This window comes from Brienomyrus brachyistius, chromosome 6 (genome assembly GCF_023856365.1).
Source record: "Brienomyrus brachyistius isolate T26 chromosome 6, BBRACH_0.4, whole genome shotgun sequence".
Lineage (NCBI taxonomy): Eukaryota > Metazoa > Chordata > Actinopteri > Osteoglossiformes > Mormyridae > Brienomyrus > Brienomyrus brachyistius.
In genome coordinates this window covers 20,012,335-20,034,546 of record NC_064538.1, presented here as the reverse complement: position 1 = coordinate 20,034,546, position 22,212 = coordinate 20,012,335, and the positions used below count along the sequence as shown (strand labels likewise).

The following is a 22,212-nucleotide window of genomic DNA, read 5'->3' as shown; positions in this document are numbered from 1 at the left end:
TATCCCGGAAGTAATGGCCACGTGGCAGGGAACAACCCTGGATGGGCACACTCACACACCATTCACTCACAGATGCACACCTACGGGCAATTTAGCAAATCCAATTAGCCTCAGCATGTTTTTGGACTGTGGGGGGAAACCGGAGTACCCCACGACGGCATGGGGAGAACATGCAAATTCCACACACATGTGACCCAGGCGGAGACTCGAACCCGGGTCCCAGAGGTGTGAGGCAACAGTGCTAACTACTGCACCACCATGCCGCCCCCTTGTCCAGAGTTTGACAGGCGTAATTTTGGTTTGATCATTGGGGGAATTTCAGGTCTCCACCCATTTAGGAGGAGACATGATTATTGGGGGATTATATTGGTTGGCTTTGATTATTAGGGTGATTGTTGATTATTGATTATTTGATTATTACAGCTACCCCACCCTCCCCTGTAATTTTCATATGTACCATATATCACCCATACTTAACTGACAAATACATACCTGCTTTTTACACTGGCATACACCTTGCCTTCATTTGAATGAGATTTTGGAGACTGACAAGTGCATTTGACTTATCCTCTGAAAGCTCAGTTTTGCCTTGACAAAAGAATAGTCCATGTAACTGCATCACTCTCCCGGCTGAGAATTCTGTAGCCGTAGTTTGACATCCGCTCTGTAGGGAGGTGACAGTTTGATCAGCAGTGTATGACACATGACTGTGGCAGTCTTTCCTGATATGTTATCACTTCCTCTTCTTGCATGTCCTCTGAAGTCTCGATGTGAATGTAAAAGCGGAATGGAGGGCTCCTCTCCCTCGCAGGGCTGCAGGCCAAAGAAAGTCTGCGAAGGCAGCACATGTCACAGTACTGCCAAGTGCCAGATCGGTCCAGATGCTATCCCCATGTGCGTAGACATTTTCTCCCATCAAGCAGACTCTCAATGTCTTGTCTCTCTTTCTACTGTCTTCAACTGCAAGGTTACAGTTTTCTGCCATTAGCCTGCACTCTTTGTGTATTCGCCTCTTTGTTGCTGATAATCTGCCCAGTATAGCTTTTAGCCTGTGCTCACTGGAGATCTCACGTAAGTTCTCTTTCAGATGCTCTTGTGCTAAGGAGCAAATTGGCGATGGCAGTCGTTGCTATGGCAACGTCATGGAGAGGATCTTGGAGCTGGACAGAGGCGAAACCCTGAAAGGAAAACTCTCTGCCTCCGTCGCCACATTCGGTAGCAACTAAGCCCTTGAAGCAATACTAATCCCCTCATGTTGATTCCACATTTTCTTGGTACCTTGACTGTCTTGTCGAGGACATCAGTGTGCCTTTGTCCTTCTGTGTTTGTTTGCAACCTGCAGTGAAAACACAATCACATTTTGCATGGGGTCAATGTCCATTCTCAATCTGCATCCAGTTTAAGGGTCGTAGCCTTTATATGTGTTCTGAGATGAGTCTGATATCACTAACGCAGTGTTTGGTGGTCGTAGAGAATGGATGCCAGCTCATACTGACGAAACATGGACCATTCACTGCCTTCATTCCACTTCTCAGCTCATCACCTACACAGGTAAGGATCGATATTCCAGCTGGTGCCATTCATTGCCGTCAAGTGCCTTTGTGGAGTGGATATGGAAGGACCGGCGTGGTGGGGGATGTGATGTTTATTGCGACATCACAATGGCCACACATGCAATAGTTACATTGTGAAAGGATGCCTTGTAAGAATAATTAAAAAATCATTTTAGAATAATAAAGATTCCATCATACAATAACAAATGAACAAAATAAGGCTAACGCTTTTTTTAGGGGACAGTTTCACAATTAGCCATAACAAAAAAAAAAACTGAATAATATGATACAATTTGTGTTGTCTGATACAGTACTACAATCTTTGGTATATGTTTCGTTCTCGCGGTCTGCAGGCGCAGTATATTTACCTCAGTATGAATTCATAAAAGATAAGCAATATGTTTTAAATGATTTTATTTTTTGGGATAGGTGGGGGCTCTCCGACTCCCCAGCCTTTGTGTATCATTGTGTTGTTTTTTTTTTTGGAAGGCTGTAGGTCTCCAGGAATCATCCCTTCATTATCACGCTTAGTTTTTCAATTGCTAATCAAAAACGCATTTTTAAGAAGTTTTTAGTATAGTTCAAAAATAATATAAAAAAAAAACAATGACACCAAAAACCAGGATGAACAAAAAGCTTTACAATAATTGTATACAAAACTGGTTGGAAATACTAGGTAACCTTCATAAAATATTCATAAATCATTCATAGAACATTCATATGTATACCTTAATAACAGATATTATATGATAATAACAAACATTATAATCGTATAATTATATAGCATTTGTTATTAATGTATATTCAAGCTGTTAGGCATAATAGGATATTAAGGTATATGTACATGCTGCTTATGAATGTTCTGTGAATGCTTTATGAATGCATTATGAAGGGGCACTGAATGTTCTTGGAATGCATTATAAAGGCATTTTGAAGGTGCAGTTTATGTACCAGTTATCAAATATTATGTGGAAGGTTCACTACTTAGATGACAATTTTTGTGTTCTTCATAGAACTATTTCTCGACTTAAAAAAGACTCAGATGTTTGAAAGAATGTGAATCCTTCATGTTCTATTTGACTAGGACAAATAATCGTATTTCTGATTTCCAGTGTTTGATGAAGGTATCTGGAAACTATATGGTTTCACATCCTTTAGTGGTTATTACTATAGTAAAATATTATATAAGTAAATTATATATAGTAAATTATATAAGCAGTTTCTTGTTTGAAGATCTGCTTCACCTGCTTCAAATATGTAGGTTGACTTGCATGAATGACCAATGAAAAACCTTCTTAATACCCTACTTTAGCGTTCCTGTTGGGTTGAGGGCTACTTAAAGACTTTATTATAGTCTTTTCTTTGTCCTTCATTATTTTTTAGATGTAGTAGAATATTTAGGATATTTGTCTCTCTGGCAGAACCATTTTAGCCAAACATCAACTTAGAGCTTGACGTAATACTTCAGAGTACCAGTATATAACTCATTGTCAAGTCCTAACACCTCCTATGATAATTATGATAACTTTAGAGTTATTTTTGGAGTTATGTTTTGATCAAAACTAACATTATCAGCTGTGGTCAAGAGGATTAACTCAACTGTCCAGAGATTTTTTTCTGAAATCTACAAGATCTCTACAAGATCATTTAGATGCTTATTTTCTACAATGTTATTTTCCGAAAGTGAAGATGCTACCTAGTCAGTTCTTTTATGCCATTATTATTCAGTTTACGTTGCATGGCCCCATATTCATCTCCCATGCTGATTTTCTGGTGCATTGCCGTGGTGATGTGTTGTATTGGTGAGATATAAACTTGCATGTCAGCGGCAGCCAGGGAGGCCTGCAGAAATCTGCATTTCTTATATTCTGAGGGATAATTTTGAAAGACATCCACATTTAGGTAGACTTACCATGGTTTCAATTCCACCCACATTTTTAAACTGCTTCCTCTACAGTGGACATAGGAGTTCACTCACCTTTGAGTGACACTGTATCATATAGTATTATGGTTGTTATAGGGTAACATTTCTAATTTGCTTTACATTGCACATGTAGCAATTTAGCATCAACTCGTATAATGAAACAATCACCATCAGCTTCTATTTAATACTATTTCTCCATCAGTGTTTAACTTCACTTCCCCTGTTCATGACTTACTTTTGTGAATCCTGCTCTTCTCTTTCGTGCCTCAAGGATGTCCCAGATGCTGTCTTCTGCAAGAACCACGTAATTCTTGGGCAGTATCTCATGAGTGAATTGCAAAGCAAGGACTACTGGCTGCTTTCCGGAAAATCTATTCATTTCCAGGACAACAAGGTACTCCGAGACAGTAAACAAGCTGGCAATTTTGAAGATACGAAATATGTGTGCAGAATACTCCGAGATAATTATTTTGTCCTTCTGTTTAACAGAAATTCACCATCGCGCAGGCTTCATTCCAAGATTTCAGTGTTGTGCAAAGTGACATACCGGCAGCCAATGGGATTATCCATATCATTGACAAGCCAATCATCAAATCATACCCAAACAGGAATATTGATGAGAAGGTATGGTTTTTAATCTGAATTCATTGACTCTGTTTTCATGCCTAGTGTTAATTCTATGAATGCCTTCTTTTTCAGTATGCTAAGATGAACATCGGGAGTATTCTTGCTTCAGAAAATGATTTCAATCGTTTTCAGTCATTAGTAGATGTAAGTATCTCTTATCTGGAAATTAAGTAGAGGGGCATGGCATCGTTTCCAGACTGCACAGTCTTACACCGCATTACTAAAGATGCTGAGCTGTGTATTAAATACGTGTAGAAATTATTTCACACATTTTCTCTTTTGTTTTGCATAAATGATGTTTTCAAACACAGCGCATAATAAGTTTAATAATATCCAGTGCAGTCCTTGAGTTTTTGGACAGTGACACTTATTATTTTGGCAAAAATAATGGCACTTCAAAATGGATTTGAAGTGAAACAATATTATATACAGTGGATATAAAAAGTGTACACACCCCTGTCAAAATGCTTTTTGTGATGTAAAAAAAATGAGACCATGATAAATAATTTTGGAACTTTTCCCATCTTTAATGTGATCTATAAACTGTACAATTCAATTGCAGAACAAAAAATCTGTTGGGGGGGGGGGGGGGCGGGGGGAATATATTTCTTGATGACTGTCATTACTGTGATCCATGGTTTATCAAATGCAGTGAAAAAAAATGTGTACCCTTCTCCTGACTAATACCTTTCAACAATAAGATCCCTTTGATGCTTTGTAAGCTCTCTGCAAACCATTGCTTTTGCTGTAGGATGCAGCTGAGTATATCCTACTAGGACAGCTGAACTTTATTTGGTGTTAATCAGAGTCACTTTACTTAATGGTAGGTGTATACTCAACAAGACTGAATTCTGTAATTAAATCGAAAGATGCTTCAACGAAGTATATATTTATGGGTGTGCACACTTATGCAACCAGCTTATTATAGTTTTTTTATTTTTTATATTTCCCCCCTAACAGATTTGTTTGTTTTTCAATTGAATTGTACAGGTTATATGTCACACTAAAGGTGGGAAAAGTTTTGAAATGATTTATTGTGGTCTCATTTTTTACATCACAAAAAGCATTTTAACAGGGGTGTGTACAATTTTTATATTCACTGTAATGTGCAGTGTGTCAGTTATAATTTAATACTATGGATAGGATGTGTGCAGGAATTACAGCTATTTGATGTTCCTTATTCATTCAAGAACCTTCATAATGCAGTACACAACATTATTAATTCTTATGCTGAACATTATAATGCATTATGTAGGTATCTATAGTACATTATACGTGAATGATTCAGATGGCAAAATAGTCATAATGCATAATACACAGGGCTATAATGTGTTATGCCTTTTTATAAATCGTTATAGCTGTGTTTATAATACTTTTTGAATGCATTATAATGCATTATGATGGTATCTATAATGCATTATGATGACTGCTTTAAGTAAAGTGTTACCAAAAGAATATACTTATGAACTTAAAGTCTACTTATAGACTGCACTGTTCCTTGTTTAGTAGTGGCTGTGTTCATACAATGGTCATATGTGTTCATATGATTTAAAGCCAATTAATTGAAACTCATGTGTCACTGGTGCTGCAGAACTGTGGCACAGATATGTCATTAAAGGGTCCTGGGCCGCTCACCGTGTTTGTCCCCACAAATGAGGCTGTGGACCGTGCCAGGGATGGGAGTTTCACATACATGCTGTCACAGGTGAGAAGGTCAGGGGTCATCGGAGCTATTTGACCTTCACAAACCGGTACTTGCCACAATCAGGTATGATGGATGGTAATCTGTAATACACGTTCCTTCTGACCTTCTGCCTGCCTTGGGTGCTTCTGCAAACCAGATATGCGCCTAATCTTGATTAAGGAATCAAAAATCAGTACTTATCTGATTTCAAATGATACTTGTGACCTGGACTTGCCTCCAATAATGTTGGTTCTCTTGCTGCAGGCCAAAGACAAGCTTCAGAAGCTTTTGAAGCATCACATCTTCTCCATGGCAGCGGTAAATATTCCAGCTTTGACCACATTTTAATTGGCCACCCGCTGACTAAGTGCGATAAACATTTAAAAAACTGTGTTCCAACTGAAATACCATATACCAAGTTTAGAAAAGGGCAGCAACAAGACGAAGAACTATGATACAGGATTTGACCATGATAGAAGGGTGTGTTGGCAGGTGTGATGCTAGGATTTTTTTTAAGGTGGGGGGGGGGGGGAGCCAACAGGGGAGCCAACCTTATCAATAACCAATGGTACGTTTTCGAATGGTTAGTTACAGGGAAGTGGGCACTCCTGCGGCCAATCAGCTTTCAGCTGGGGCTATTGCCCCTGTGGCCTGCTCCTGTATACACCTCCGTTTATTGGGCACAGGGGGGTTTTCTTTGACAGGAATTGGGTAGGTGTATTAGCATGAAAGGTAGGCATAAAAAATAAAGAAGCTATTTCAGTAGGTTTGAGTAAGACTATATAGATAATACTGAATGACATACTGAATAGCTAATCTTAGCCCGGCTGTGAATGATAGTGTGATGGTGCTGAGAAGCAGCTCTGCGGTCAGATCTTTGACAAGATGAGACACATTACTGGACGACAGCAAAGCACAGAGCTCAAGACTAGAAAAATTTCTTTCAGAGTCGTCATAAAAATGGAAAAATTGTAATCAGCCTATAGCAAGACAGGCTGCTAAATCCATATTAGGCTTCTTGAACAACGGCTTTGAATGCAGCTAGTGTAAGTTATCTTGGAGATCAGTATTAATTTATTCATTCCTATCAGCGGTGACAAACCAATTAGGAAATGAGCATATTCAGCAAAAAGAATGCATGACACATAATGCATGATAATGCATTAAAAGAAAATCAACTGCTGTGTGATATATAATGGTCATTAAAGACACTTCGGGCATGTAAATGGAGAACGAAATTATAGTTATACCGAATCTCCTACACACAAAACCAAGGTTACCAACTTTGGTCAGCTGACCGGAGTGAGACGTTCAATTCGCCACAAGTCTGCACACCCAGACACACGGATATAAAACGTATGTAACAGTTGTGTTACCTTTTAAATAGTCTGTAGGTTTTGCAAACTACTCCAACGCCTTTGGTGTCGCTGATTTTACGTTTATACTAGTGTAAAATAGACTTGCCGTAAGATTTCTTTGCGCCAGCCTGAGAGTCTGAAAACACGTCACACCAGATGCATGAGAGATGGAAACCTGGAGTATTCACTCGAATCAGATCAAATATGATGCTAAGTTAGTACTAAGTTAAAATATGTTCCGGACTTGTAACATGCACCCATGATTTGGAACAGTGGCCAGGCTGTCTCTGGCCACGCCCCCTACAGTCGGTCCGGCCCCTGGCTTTTCCAGCGTCGAGTCGGGAAACTTCGACGCGTTTCGTACCGCTGGCACGAGTTCGGCTGCTTCGTTTCAAAATGTTTAATGTAGAACAGCGCCATGAAAGCAAATGTTAAAAGACATTATGTCAGGACTTTCACTGAAGGCAGCAGAGCATCATATGCTACTATGTAGAAAAACGTCAGCTTGGAAGCCAAGGCTGGACTTAACCTACTCCTTAGGGTGTAACTGTAAACCGTCCCATGGCCGAGTGGTCTTATTCGCCCGACTCAACGTAAACGGCCATCCAAAGTAAAGGGTATTCTGTTCTCCGAAGTAAGGCGTGGGTTCGAATCCCACTTCCGACGAAAGTTCTTCAATCACTACAGCAGCATTTCAGCAACTGGTTGGCTCTAATTGCTTTGTTTTATTTTTGCGTTTCAGGCAAAACTACATAACACTTAAAGACACTTCGGGCATGTAAATGGAGAACGAAATTATAGTTATACCGAATCTCTTACACACAATACCAAGGTTACCAACTTTGGTCAGCTGACCGAAGTGAGACGTTCAATTCGCCACAAGTCTGCACACCCAGACACACGGATATAAAACGTATGTAACAGTTGTGTTACCTTTTAAATAGTCTGTAGGTTTTGCAAACTACTCCAACGCCTTTGGTGTCGCTGATTTTACGTTTATACTAGTGTAAAATAGACTTGCCGTAAGATTTCTTTGCGCCAGCCTGAGAGTCTGAAAACACGTCACACCAGATGCATGAGAGATGGAAACCTGGAATATTCACTCGAATCAGATCAAATATGATGCTAAGTTAGTACTAAGTTAAAATATGTTCCGGACTTGTAACATGCACCCATGATTTGGAACAGTGGCCAGGCTGTCTCTGGCCACGCCCCCTACAGTCGGTCCGGCCCCTGGCTTTTCCAGCGTCGAGTCGGGAAATTTCGACGCGTTTCGTACCGCTGGCACGAGTTCGGCTGCTTCGCTTCAAAATGTTTAATGTAGAACAGCGCCATGAAAGCAAATGTTAAAAGACATTATGTCAGGACTTTCACTGAAGGCAGCAGAGCATCATATGCTACTATGTAGAAAAACGTCAGCTTGGAAGCCAAGGCTGGACTTAACCTACTCCTAAGGGTGTAACTGTAAACCGTCCCATGGCCGAGTGGTCTTATTCGCCCGACTCAACGTAAACGGCCATCCAAAGTAAAGGGTATTCTGTTCTCCGAAGTAAGGCGTGGGTTCGAATCCCACTTCCGACGAAAGTTCTTCAATCACTACAGCAGCATTTCAGCAACTGGTTGGCTCTAATTGCTTTGTTTTATTTTTGCGTTTCAGGCAAAACTACATAACACTTAAAGACACTTCGGGCATGTAAATGGAGAACGAAATTATAGTTATACCGAATCTCCTACACACAATACCAAGGTTACCAACTTTGGTCAGCTGACCGGAGTGAGACGTTCAATTCGCCACAAGTCTGCACACCCAGACACACGGATATAAAACGTATGTAACAGTTGTGTTACCTTTTAAATAGTCTGTAGGTTTTGCAAACTACTCCAACGCCTTTGGTGTCGCTGATTTTACGTTTATACTAGTGTAAAATAGACTTGCCGTAAGATTTCTTTGCGCCAGCCTGAGAGTCTGAAAACACGTCACACCAGATGCATGAGAGATGGAAACCTGGAATATTCACTCGAATCAGATCAAATATGATGCTAAGTTAGTACTAAGTTAAAATATGTTCCGGACTTGTAACATGCACCCATGATTTGGAACAGTGGCCAGGCTGTCTCTGGCCACGCCCCCTACAGTCGGTCCGGCCCCTGGCTTTTCCAGCGTCGAGTCGGGAAACTTCGACGCGTTTCGTACCGCTGGCACGAGTTCGGCTGCTTCGCTTCAAAATGTTTAATGTAGAACAGCGCCATGAAAGCAAATGTTAAAAGACATTATGTCAGGACTTTCACTGAAGGCAGCAGAGCATCATATGCTACTATGTAGAAAAACGTCAGCTTGGAAGCCAAGGCTGGACTTAACCTACTCCTTAGGGTGTAACTGTAAACCGTCCCATGGCCGAGTGGTCTTATTCGCCCGACTCAACGTAAACGGCCATCCAAAGTAAAGGGTATTCTGTTCTCCGAAGTAAGGCGTGGGTTCGAATCCCACTTCCGACGAAAGTTCTTCAATCACTACAGCAGCATTTCAGCAACTGGTTGGCTCTAATTGCTTTGTTTTATTTTTGCGTTTCAGGCAAAACTACATAACACTTAAAGACGCTTCGGGCATGTAAATGGAGAACGAAATTATAGTTATACCGAATCTCTTACACACAATACCAAGGTTACCAACTTTGGTCAGCTGACCGGAGTGAGACGTTCAATTCGCCACAAGTCTGCACACCCAGACACACGGATATAAAACGTATGTAACAGTTGTGTTACCTTTTAAATAGTCTGTAGGTTTTGCAAACTACTCCAACGCCTTTGGTGTCGCTGATTTTACGTTTATACTAGTGTAAAATAGACTTGCCGTAAGATTTCTTTGCGCCAGCCTGAGAGTCTGAAAACACGTCACACCAGATGCATGAGAGATGGAAACCTGGAATATTCACTCGAATCAGATCAAATATGATGCTAAGTTAGTACTAAGTTAAAATATGTTCCGGACTTGTAACATGCACCCATGATTTGGAACAGTGGCCAGGCTGTCTCTGGCCACGCCCCCTACAGTCGGTCCGGCCCCTGGCTTTTCCAGCGTCGAGTCGGGAAACTTCGACGCGTTTCGTACCGCTGGCACGAGTTCGGCTGCTTCGCTTCAAAATGTTTAATGTAGAACAGCGCCATGAAAGCAAATGTTAAAAGACATTATGTCAGGACTTTCACTGAAGGCAGCAGAGCATCATATGCTACTATGTAGAAAAACGTCAGCTTGGAAGCCAAGGCTGGACTTAACCTACTCCTTAGGGTGTAATTGTAAACCGTCCCATGGCCGAGTGGTCTTATTCGCCCGACTCAACGTAAACGGCCATCCAAAGTAAAGGGTATTCTGTTCTCCGAAGTAAGGCGTGGGTTCGAATCCCACTTCCGACGAAAGTTCTTCAATCACTACAGCAGCATTTCAGCAACTGGTTGGCTCTAATTGCTTTGTTTTATTTTTGCGTTTCAGGCAAAACTACATAACACTTAAAGACACTTCGGGCATGTAAATGGAGAACGAAATTATAGTTATACCGAATCTCTTACACACAATACCAAGGTTACCAACTTTGGTCAGCTGACCGGAGTGAGACGTTCAATTCGCCACAAGTCTGCACACCCAGACACACGGATATAAAACGTATGTAACAGTTGTGTTACCTTTTAAATAGTCTGTAGGTTTTGCAAACTACTCCAACGCCTTTGGTGTCGCTGATTTTACGTTTATACTAGTGTAAAATAGACTTGCCGTAAGATTTCTTTGCGCCAGCCTGAGAGTCTGAAAACACGTCACACCAGATGCATGAGAGATGGAAACCTGGAATATTCACTCGAATCAGATCAAATATGATGCTAAGTTAGTACTAAGTTAAAATATGTTCCGGACTTGTAACATGCACCCATGATTTGGAACAGTGGCCAGGCTGTCTCTGGCCACGCCCCCTACAGTCGGTCCGGCCCCTGGCTTTTCCAGCGTCGAGTCGGGAAACTTCGACGCGTTTCGTACCGCTGGCACGAGTTCGGCTGCTTCGCTTCAAAATGTTTAATGTAGAACAGCGCCATGAAAGCAAATGTTAAAAGACATTATGTCAGGACTTTCACTGAAGGCAGCAGAGCATCATATGCTACTATGTAGAAAAACGTCAGCTTGGAAGCCAAGGCTGGACTTAACCTACTCCTTAGGGTGTAACTGTAAACCGTCCCATGGCCGAGTGGTCTTATTCGCCCGACTCAACGTAAACGGCCATCCAAAGTAAAGGGTATTCTGTTCTCCGAAGTAAGGCGTGGGTTCAAATCCCACTTCCGACGAAAGTTCTTCAATCACTACAGCAGCATTTCAGCAACTGGTTGGCTCTAATTGCTTTGTTTTATTTTTGCGTTTCAGGCAAAACTACATAACACTTAAAGACACTTCGGGCATGTAAATGGAGAACGAAATTATAGTTATACCGAATCTCTTACACACAATACCAAGGTTACCAACTTTGGTCAGCTGACCGGAGTGAGACGTTCAATTCGCCACAAGTCTGCACACCCAGACACACGGATATAAAACGTATGTAACAGTTGTGTTACCTTTTAAATAGTCTGTAGGTTTTGCAAACTACTCCAACGCCTTTGGTGTCGCTGATTTTACGTTTATACTAGTGTAAAATAGACTTGTCGTAAGATTTCTTTGCGCCAGCCTGAGAGTCTGAAAACACGTCACACCAGATGCATGAGAGATGGAAACCTGGAATATTCACTCGAATCAGATCAAATATGATGCTAAGTTAGTACTAAGTTAAAATATGTTCCGGACTTGTAACATGCACCCATGATTTGGAACAGTGGCCAGGCTGTCTCTGGCCACGCCCCCTACAGTCGGTCCGACGCGTTTCGTACCGCTGGCACGAGTTCGGCTGCTTCGTTTCAAAATGTTTAATGTAGAACAGCGCCATGAAAGCAAATGTTAAAAGACATTATGTCAGGACTTTCACTGAAGGCAGCAGAGCATCATATGCTACTATGTAGAAAAACGTCAGCTTGGAAGCCAAGGCTGGACTTAACCTACTCCTTAGGGTGTAACTGTAAACCGTCCCATGGCCGAGTGGTCTCATTCGCCCGACTCAACATAAACGGCCATCCAAAGTAAAGGGTATTCTGTTCTCCGAAGTAAGGCGTGGGTGCGAATCCCACTTCCGACGAAATTTCTTCAATCATTACAGCAGCATTTCAGCAACTGGTTGGCTCTAATTGCTTTGTTTTATTTTTGCGTTTCAGGCAAAACTACATAACACTTAATTATATTGGATATATTTCATACATTGAATGGAAAGGCATGGAAAATGCTATTCTAACTTTTGATGCTATAAAATGTCGATGAAAATGATTGGCGTTTTATATAATAAAAGAATGCAAAATCACTATTAATATCGAGCCAATTTCCTCTCTTTTCAGGTTACAGTGGAACAGCTGGCTTCCATGACAGAATTCCAGACCATGGCCCATGAGACCATCACAGTTAACATTGCCAGGGATGTAAGTTAATGACCCATAAATCTGATCACACCAATCACGGACATTACAGAGATCCTCACTCTTCATTTCCCAGTGGTCAGAGGAGGCATTTTTATAGGTGCCCAACTGAAGCTGAAATGCAGTGCATGAGGTTTATATCATCTCTTGCATTTATTTTCCAACAGGCAAGAATCTTGCTGACTGAAAAGGAGATCAATTTAGATTACAGGGAAATTGTAGCATCAAATGGAATCATCCATGTCATTGACGGAGTCTTCATCCCTCCGTCCATCGTCCCTATTTTACCACACAGGTGTGATAAGAATGAGAGTCAAATACTTGAGGTAGGTTGTGTTGGCTGTGGTCTGTGATGCCACATGTGAACGTTCAGAGTGTTAAATAGCTTTTGCCTTCATAGAAGTACTTTCCCATACTTTGTTTTTTAGGGAATCTGTACAAGATGCAGTCACCTGCATGAGACTCACTGCCCATCTGGAAGCACTGAACTGGTAATAACAAATACAGTTGGACTTTGTGCAGTGATTCATTGTTGTTGTTGTTTACTGTTGTCTTTATTATTTAATTTACCCCTCCAGTATTTATTGTCAGTGGTTATTTGTTGTAAATGTCTGATTCTCATTTCATGTGTGTGATATGTCAATAATACTTATACCATGGACCATCATCCTACTGTTGCCTCTGCAGACGACTTATCGAAGGGACTGTGAATACTCAACCTCTTCTGACTTCACCGTCCTCAGCAGTGGCGGTTGTGCTAAATACTGCAATATGACTCGAGTGGTAGGTCCTCTGTTTGTGCTTTAACCTCATTGCCTGACTTGCATTTGCGTGACCTTATTGATCAGGATAAATACCGCATGACACTTCTGTGTGGTAGATTCTGACCAACATTGGGGTTTTTTGCAGCACTGATTTCTAGTGACAGGTTTGGCCCATCTTGTGTTTTCATAGCAACCAGAGTGCTGCCCGGGGTTCTACGGACCTGACTGTAAACCTTGCATCGGTGGTTTTGAAACCCCTTGTTACGACAAAGGCAAGGTAAGTAATACTACGACCCTATTTGGGAAAAGCTACTGAGCAGAGAGTTTCTGCCTATTTGAATTCTGTGGCAAGAGCAAGTATAGCTGTATCTAGGCTCACTAGTCTGTGTTGTGGTGGTAACTTTGTCTGGTTTGTCCGTCTGGAAACTCCGGCTTGTTTTCCCAAAGTGCGACGATGGCATTAATGGCGATGGCTCCTGCAAATGCATCCCCGGCTTCACAGGAATTGCTTGCCACCTCTGCTCTGACCCGGGAAAACATGGAGAGAACTGTAATGAAGGTGTGTGAGATAGATGTTGCTGCATTAGGTCACCACCAAGAATACCGCATGGTTTGACTGCCGCTGAGTACGTGTGTCATCTGTTCACAGACTGCCGATGCGCGCATGGAGATTGTGACAACAGGCCGAGCAGCAATGGGGTGTGTCGGGCAGGGTCCTGCCAGGAGGGTTACCACGGTGACTTCTGTGAGAAGGAGCTCACGCAATGCTCTGCCACATGTCACCCCAATGGTTATTGCAATCGTTTCAAGAATGGGACATCAAGGCAAGTTCACGTCAAGACCAAGAGATCTTTATTGTCAGGTCATCAAAATAAATGTGTACATCCGGGATGGCATATCACCTACCTGAGCCCAATGCTACTACATTTTACAATTTACTGTACTGTGCAAAAGTCTTAAGCAAAGAAAATAATGTTGAGTTGTTGTGCAACTATGATATTTTGTCTATCAAAGTGCGGCAGCTTAGCCATTTCAAAACCTCTCCTAAAAGCACTGTAGTATTTGCAGGAACCATCCAGTATATCCACGTAGTTTTTGACCTGACACATTGTTTAGCTAATAAGTATGCTGAGTTATTTAACTAATTAAGGTAATAAAATAAGAGAGCTGGTGGTGAAATTTAACAAATATGGAACGGCTGAGGTGCCCGCGGGAGAGGTTGGAAACTGAAGCGGTGTTTATCTACCCATCCAACACCAGAAGAAATTCTTGTTGGCTTTTATTGCATTTCTGTTCATTTGCATGTGCTCTAATGTTAAATTGTGCTTTTGTCTGAGCAAATGTACACATACTATCCAGATAAATACTGTAGGTTTTAGACAATTTCTTTGACTGCCTAAGACTTTTGCGCAGTACTGTACTTCACATTTACACAGTGACTAGACAACATTCGTCCCGAATCGGAATGGCTGTGGTTTACTATTCTTAAGTCCCTCTGTATTATGATTCTCTAATGCCATTTCCACATTTTGTGAAATGCAGTTGCGTCTGTGAACCAGGGTTTGACGGCGATGGATACTCCTGCCTCCCTAGCAACCCTTGCCTCAAACCTGAGAGGGGCGGCTGTAATCTAAATGTAAATCCATATAGCCGGACATGATATTACAAAATAGCACCTGCTGCTGTTGTTCCTTTTTATTTGCACCAATCAGGCTGCATCTGTGTACCTCCCCCCCACCAGGCCCAGTGTGTACATGTTGGCCCAGGGAACACCTCCTGTATTTGCAATAAAGGCTGGACGGGCGACGGGCTGGTCTGCGCTGAAATAAACAATTGCCTCCTGGACGGCAGAGGGGGCTGCTCTCCCCAGGCGGACTGCAAGCCCACCGGCCCCGGTCAGGTACGCATCTTCAGGGACCAGGTTCATTTTGCTCCTTTTCGTGTCACCACCCATCGCAAAACCTTCACCCCTCCACTTCCAAAAAATCTGTTATGCAGTACATTTACATTACTGTTCCCACGACCCCCAAAATAACAGCGCCAGCCATAGTCAGCCCCCAGTTTTGCTGACCGGATGGGGTCATCCCACTCGATAGATTTCTCAGATCGGAAGTGGTACCCCTCAGTGGATTTTTTTAAATTTAAGGGTTAGTAGTAGTTTTCACTGATTGGAAGGGGGGGGGGTTCCCCTCAGTAGATATCACTGATCAAAGGTGGTGCCCTTCGGTAGAGTTCACTGATGGGAGGGGGTCCCCCTCGGTAGAGTTCACTGATTGGAGGGGGTCCACCTCGGTAGAGTTCACTGACGGGAGGGGGTCCCCCTCGGTGGAGTTCACTGATGGGAGGGGGTCCCCCTCGGTAGAGTTCACTGATGGGAGGGGGTCCCCCTCGGTAGTGTTCACTGATTGGAGGGGGTCCCCCTCGGTGGAGTTCACTGATTGGAGGGGGTCCCCCTCGGTAGTGTTCACTGATGGGAGGGGGTCCCCCTCGGTAGAGTTCACTGATGGGAGGGGGTCCCCCTCAGTAGAGTTCACTGATTGGAGGGGGTCCCCCTCGGTAGAGTTCACTGATGGGAGGGGGTCCCCCTCAGTAGAGTTCACTGATTGGAGGGGGTCCCCCTCGTTAGAGTTCACTGATGGGAGGGGGTTCCCCTCAGTAGAGTTCACTGATGGGAGGGGGTCCCCCTCGATAGAGTTCACTGATGGGAGGGGGTTCCCCTCAGTAGAGTTCACTGATTGGAGGGGGTTCCCCTATGTAGATTTCACCAATTTATCGCAATCGAATGCTTGCAGTCATAGTTAAAATTTTTGTACATTTTACAAACATTATCTGAAAATTCTCTCCCCCATTTTAGGAATCCCCGGTGAGGTACTCTTAATTCTTGGTTTAAAACATCCAAGATCAGAGGACTGTCTAAATGTAGATATGGTTATTTTGGTTCTTCAAAGCCACGGGAGAATTGGATTAGCCATGCTGGATTAAATGATCCAAGATAATTGCTTGCTCCCATGGACACTGACTATATTTATCACCACTTGAAACCATGATCCACCAATTTGTGATTCGCTATCTAAAATGGCGAAAACGAGGGTCCAGTTCTTCTGCATTGTTGGAACTTTGCAGACCCTGTAATAGAATTGTTAGAGGAGGTCACAGTAGGCCTATCTGACCACACAATGTCAGCTAGTTGACAGGCTCAAGATGATATTTTGTCAGGGAGGGCCAGACTTTCTAACCCTGCTCATGCACGTTTTGTCCTGGATGTAACGTTCATCTACATCCAGCCCTGCAAGCAGGTCCTCCAACTTCCAGGGAAAATTTGGGTGCTGGAACTTTCCACTGTTCCATTACATTCGAATTATTCAGGTGCTGAGGTACCTCCCACCCCACATGCTAGGGGGTATGGGTTTTCTTTTTGTGTCATGCAGGTTTCTTCAGGTCCGCTGGCTCCCTCCCACAGTCCTTTGGCATGGCGCTAGACTAACTGGTGTCTCTAAATTGCCTATAGGGCAAGATTGCTTGTGTGTGTTTGTGTCTTGTGACGAACTGGCATCCCATTAATGCTGTATCTCTGCTAGAGATCGGCTCCAGACCCCCTACAGTGGGTGGACGATGTATGGTTGTATGAACAAAAAAAAATAAATTACAATTTATAATATCAATTACAGTCCTTCAAATGTAATGTTATTGTGTATTGAATATTCTGACATTCTGACTATTATGTATCATGTAGGATATGTTGTACAATAAGTGTATGTGACATTCCCCTCCACATTCTTTGAATTTTTCAGAACAAGTGCACATGTAAGTCTGGCTATATGGGAGATGGGCGCAAATGTGACTTGATCAACCCCTGCCGCACGAACAATGGAGGCTGCCATAACCTGGTTCGTATAAGATGTCCACCATTTTACCTCACCAGAATAAATACTGCTGAACAGATTAAACTTGAGAATCAGCTCTGTCTATTGAAGGACTTTAGCATTTAGTTCTATTCAACATAAACCCAATATTGCTGACAGTGAGGCCCACATACACACGTGTGATACATAGGAAAGCCAATAGAAATAAATACCTTTTGTGCAGTGAGATGCAATTCTAGATAAAAATTAGCAAAAGGGTGGAAAATGCAGGCAATATATACAGAGTTAAGACTGAAGTGGTTGCTTGCCTCTGCAGCTGTGCAATTAAATATATAATTCACAACCTACATTGTGTTAACCTGCTTATACCACGGCCACTACACATTTGGCTCATACGTTTGTACTCATTTTGGTTTAATTTTCATTCATTTTAAATTGTGTTCTATTTCTACGATTTTCAGTCACGCTAGTTAAAATTAAGCATTATAATATCGCATTGATTTACTACTTTGATTTGCCTTACTAGCACTACGTGGCTGGCTATAGAAAATGAATCAGCACCCTTCTGACCAATCAGATTCGAGAATTCAACAGCCCCGTAGTATAAATAGCAACATTTAACAAGACATGCACTTCTGACAAGACATGCACTTTCACAGCTTAGCTTTTTTTCTTCCTTCAGCATAAAGTACACCCCCTTCGCATTTGCAAGGGTTAGGGGTGGGAGATGCCCCCAATGTGAAAATACTAATGCTTGCCCCTCCAACCTTAACCAAAAAGTCTGCTAGCCTGAATGATAACATAAAAGTCTAGTTATTACCAATTTCTAAACAAACAGCATTGTGCTGTATACTTTGCATGTCAAGTTACATTAATTCTTAATTAAGACCGTTTTTATATAATATGCAAACATATAAATTATACTCTTGTACATACAAAGTTACTAATGTAAGCACTGGGAGCACTGCGTTTTGGACTCATTGTTAAAATTGCAAACTTAATGGCACTGAAGAAATTTTATATGCTGCAAAAACTGCAAGATTGCATAGTTACGAAGACAGCAAACACGTGAGCGAGGCTGGTAAAAGAGACCAAGATGCATGCAGTAGCCATACTTTTAATAAAGATATAGTGTGCACTTACACTAGCAAATATTATGTATCACTAATATTCATATAATATATGATTTATGTCATCCAAATCATTTTCGGCATTGTTTTCGGCGTACTCGTCTGTAGGTTTCTGCCATCCATCGGCAAGGTCCAAGAATATTACCATTAAATTGTTTATGGCTGGCAAATAAACCATCATTGTCAAATAAGAACCAAAACATCCAGGATGTTGTCAAATCATCAACAATTACATCCGGATAACCCGTTAATCCATGTCTCCTCGATATCTGACCCAGCATTTTTTGTCATCAATAGCCCAATACCGATAGATGGCATCGGATCGGTGCCGTCTTTAGTAATATCTTGCATCAGCAGATGTTCACTTCGGGTCAGACCTGCCGTCTTGTCCCTGCCTAGGCCACCTGCAAACTGCAGTCGAATGGGACAGCCGTGTGTTCCTGTCCTCCTGGCTTCTCTGGGAATGGAAAAGTGTGCTATGGTGACTTATTTATGGTGAGTGACTGAGGTGACTCCAGAACGTGTTAATGTCGGGAATGCGGATCTATGTAAACCCTGGATGTGTCGTGCATGCTGCAGCATTGAGAGCCAAATACAAAAGCAACTGAACTCAAGTGTCAGTCCAGAGAATTCAAGGTGATCGGCCATTTTTATGAAAATTTATGCAAATACATGAGATGGACCTTAAGTTTCTATAACTGATAAGGATGCAAGTTTGGCAGATGGTTTAAAGCCCAGTACTTGAATAGTTTGATACTTTAATACGGATGACTTAGATTGGCAGCACGTGCATGACTCAAATCCACAGTTGACTCGGATACTGTAGTGACAGGCAGCATACAGAGGGGGCAAACCAACCTTATCATTAGCCAATGATATCTTTTGAATCAGTGAATGACAGGGGATGGTGCAATTCCAGGAGCCAGTCAGCTTTCAGCTGGGGCTAGTGTTATTGTGTACCTATCCCTGTATAAATCCGGTTGCAAGTGATGAAACGACACACTTTAAGGGAAGATTAACCATTGTGTAAACATGTCACAAGTTCCTTTTTATTACTATTTAACAATCTAATGAAGTTTGTTTATGTGTATTGTTCAGGAATTCGTTTGGAGGACAGAATTTGTTCATTTTTACAACTTGATACAGGTACATTCCCAAGTTTATTTTTTAAATGAATTTGCGGTACTAAAGGGAGAATGTTAATAAATATCAACAGTATAAACTCGTTCTCATACCCAATGTCTGTGCCCTCATCCAGAAATCCACTGCTTTTGATACCCTGGAAAACGTAACGGCACTGGTGCCTTCATACAGGGCTTTTCGGAGTTTAAGCAAAGCAGAGGCAGACTTTTGGCTTGACCCATTCAGACTTCCATTCTTTCTTAAGTGAGTAAAAGGCAGTTCAGAGGTCTAAGATTGCTTTCACCTAGGTGGCATTTGCACAGTGGGTCCTACTTGGCTGACTTGAATTTTTTTTGTGGTTCCAGGGTGCACTTTTTAGACGGTGTATTTACCCTTGAGGACATGGAGCAGAGAGTCAACACGAAATTATCAACACTTAACGAAAAAACTAAATGGGAAATAAAGAATAAAAGCGGGGTAAAAAAAAAATTTGCTTCTTGTTTACATATCAAGGTCGTCAACATTTCATTTAGGAATAAAAAAATAAAACGAAATAAAACAAACACAAACAAGCGAATCTTGGCGTCTTATAATAAACTGTAAGATTAAAATTTATCATAAACAAGAAGAGCTATATATACAAAATACATGCACAAAAACCGACAGTATACTAAATACCACATACTGGTTGAAATGTCAGTGCTTTGGCAATGTAACATATAGGTTGCATTTTTTCTTCATCAGTTTTTGTTATTAATATTTTGTAATTGTGAACTTTTTAGGAGATCATGGTGGAGAATGCCACTATTGTCGCACCAGACATAAAAGCCACGAATGGATTTATTCACATCATTGATATGGTAACGAAAGTCTTCCACACTATACTAAAGCTCACTTGTTCTTGAACAGATGATTCCTAAGGGGCATGTTGTGTATGGTTCCAGGTATTAAGACCCCCCCTGTCAGACATCCCACCGAACCCCCCCGGCTTGATGGAGTTTTTTAACAGTACCCCAGAATTTAGCCTCTTCCAACAAGCAATTGTGGTATGATATCAAGATTATCATTAACACACTGATTCTTGAGGCAGGGAAGCTGCAATATGCTAGATTCATACTAGATTTGATTTTAATTTGATAAGCAGCCCCGCTTGTCTGCAGTTCAGTTTGAGCATTCCATTTATTAAAACTAATATAAAGATATTATGCAGTATGCTGCAGAATTATCAGTCTCTCAGGGTGATTGTTATGACTTTATATAATTATGATAATTTACTAATAGAATTAATTGCCAATCTGTAATGATGTTACCTTTTTTTCTCCCCAGTTTCACAACCTGATAAATGTAATTCATGAGAAAAAATACACCATCCTCATACCAACAAATGAAGCCATCAAACAGTATTTCAACAGTACAAATGTCACGCAAATGGTATGTTTTCATGGTTAAGAAAATCAGTTGTCTTGTGAAAATGATCCAAACATGATCTGTAACTGATGGGAAAAAATACAAAGCAAAGGAAGGTGGTGGTGTTTTTAAAACAATGTTTCATCTTCATTCAGGATTTAGACTTGGTTAAATACCATGTTATTGTCGATGCTGTACTTACACCGAAGGATCTGAAAAATGGCCTCATGAAATCTACGCTGCTGGGCTCCACCTATCAAATGATGTTTCACGCTAATGATCAAGGCGAGGTACAGAACAACAAACTAATGGGACACTTTCCACATCTCACTTATGAATCCCTAATTTTTCTCAGTACATTCATGCATTAATTGCTACTGACTGATAAAACGTGCCTCCCTATTGGCTATGCAAATCAAAAGGGGGGGGGGCTATGTTCACATTTTGATTCATTTTCTTTGCAGATTTTCGCAAATGACGTTCTTCTCAATGGAAGCTTCAATGCAACCAAAGATGGAATTGTCACGGGCATTCCTCACGTTTTAGAAATTCACAAAAACTACTGTAACAAGGAGGTTTCCATAAAAACCAAGGTGAGCATTTCATATCTTCGTCTTGATGTATTTAAATATAATTTGATTAAAATGAAATATTTTCCCTGCTTATGTTCATCAGGGAAAGTGTGGCGCTTGTGATGAGAAACCCAAGTGTGCATTCTTCAAAGACAAACCGGTGAGATTTTTAATTTTACTTTTAGATTTAAAGCTTGCAGTTTTACCATTCATTCATCCATCCATCCATCCATCCATCCATCTATCCATCCACCTCTGTGGTAGCCAGTGCCACCTTCTACACTGTTGTGTGCTGGGTTAACAGTGTGAAGGTGATGGATGCCAACAGACTACACAAGCTGATCAGGAGGGCTGGGTCGGTTCTGGGGGAAGAATCGGAAACAATTCGCACTGTTGCAGAGATGAGGATGTTGTCCAGACTTGGGTCAATCAAGGACGACCCTCTTAGCAGTATAGTGTTGTGGTTGGACAGAAGACTACGTTTACCCATAGGCTCCTCAACATAAATTGCTCCACTGAGCACCTCAGGAAGTCATTGCTTCCAACAGCCATCAGAATCACACTGGGCACATGTGCAATATTACCCAATTCTATACATTACTATCTGTTTATCTTTTAATTACAAAATCTCATAATTACAGGCAACGTTGTATTTGCTACCCCCAGTACTGTA

General features: G+C 41.5%; 1 protein-coding gene across 1 annotated transcript in view; it reads left to right on the top strand.

Annotated features, from left to right (window-relative positions):
- The window catches only part of LOC125744827 (stabilin-1-like), a 52,467-nt gene that overhangs the window by 6,039 nt on the left and 24,216 nt on the right, over positions 1-22,212 (top strand). The window contains exons 9-36 of the mRNA XM_049017093.1: positions 764-894; positions 1,088-1,215; positions 1,472-1,551; positions 3,749-3,871; positions 3,967-4,101; positions 4,177-4,248; positions 5,696-5,809; positions 6,053-6,106; positions 12,604-12,684; positions 12,849-13,007; positions 13,110-13,172; positions 13,369-13,464; positions 13,636-13,722; positions 13,893-14,004; positions 14,095-14,269; positions 14,988-15,081; positions 15,187-15,345; positions 17,237-17,332; positions 18,838-18,933; positions 19,537-19,584; positions 19,697-19,824; positions 19,926-20,037; positions 20,343-20,420; positions 20,505-20,606; positions 20,887-20,991; positions 21,123-21,257; positions 21,432-21,560; positions 21,643-21,699. Of these exons, the coding sequence (XP_048873050.1) occupies positions 764-894; positions 1,088-1,215; positions 1,472-1,551; positions 3,749-3,871; positions 3,967-4,101; positions 4,177-4,248; positions 5,696-5,809; positions 6,053-6,106; positions 12,604-12,684; positions 12,849-13,007; positions 13,110-13,172; positions 13,369-13,464; positions 13,636-13,722; positions 13,893-14,004; positions 14,095-14,269; positions 14,988-15,081; positions 15,187-15,345; positions 17,237-17,332; positions 18,838-18,933; positions 19,537-19,584; positions 19,697-19,824; positions 19,926-20,037; positions 20,343-20,420; positions 20,505-20,606; positions 20,887-20,991; positions 21,123-21,257; positions 21,432-21,560; positions 21,643-21,699 (2,949 nt within the window). The remainder of the gene's footprint in view (positions 1-763; positions 895-1,087; positions 1,216-1,471; positions 1,552-3,748; positions 3,872-3,966; positions 4,102-4,176; positions 4,249-5,695; positions 5,810-6,052; positions 6,107-12,603; positions 12,685-12,848; positions 13,008-13,109; positions 13,173-13,368; positions 13,465-13,635; positions 13,723-13,892; positions 14,005-14,094; positions 14,270-14,987; positions 15,082-15,186; positions 15,346-17,236; positions 17,333-18,837; positions 18,934-19,536; positions 19,585-19,696; positions 19,825-19,925; positions 20,038-20,342; positions 20,421-20,504; positions 20,607-20,886; positions 20,992-21,122; positions 21,258-21,431; positions 21,561-21,642; positions 21,700-22,212) is intronic.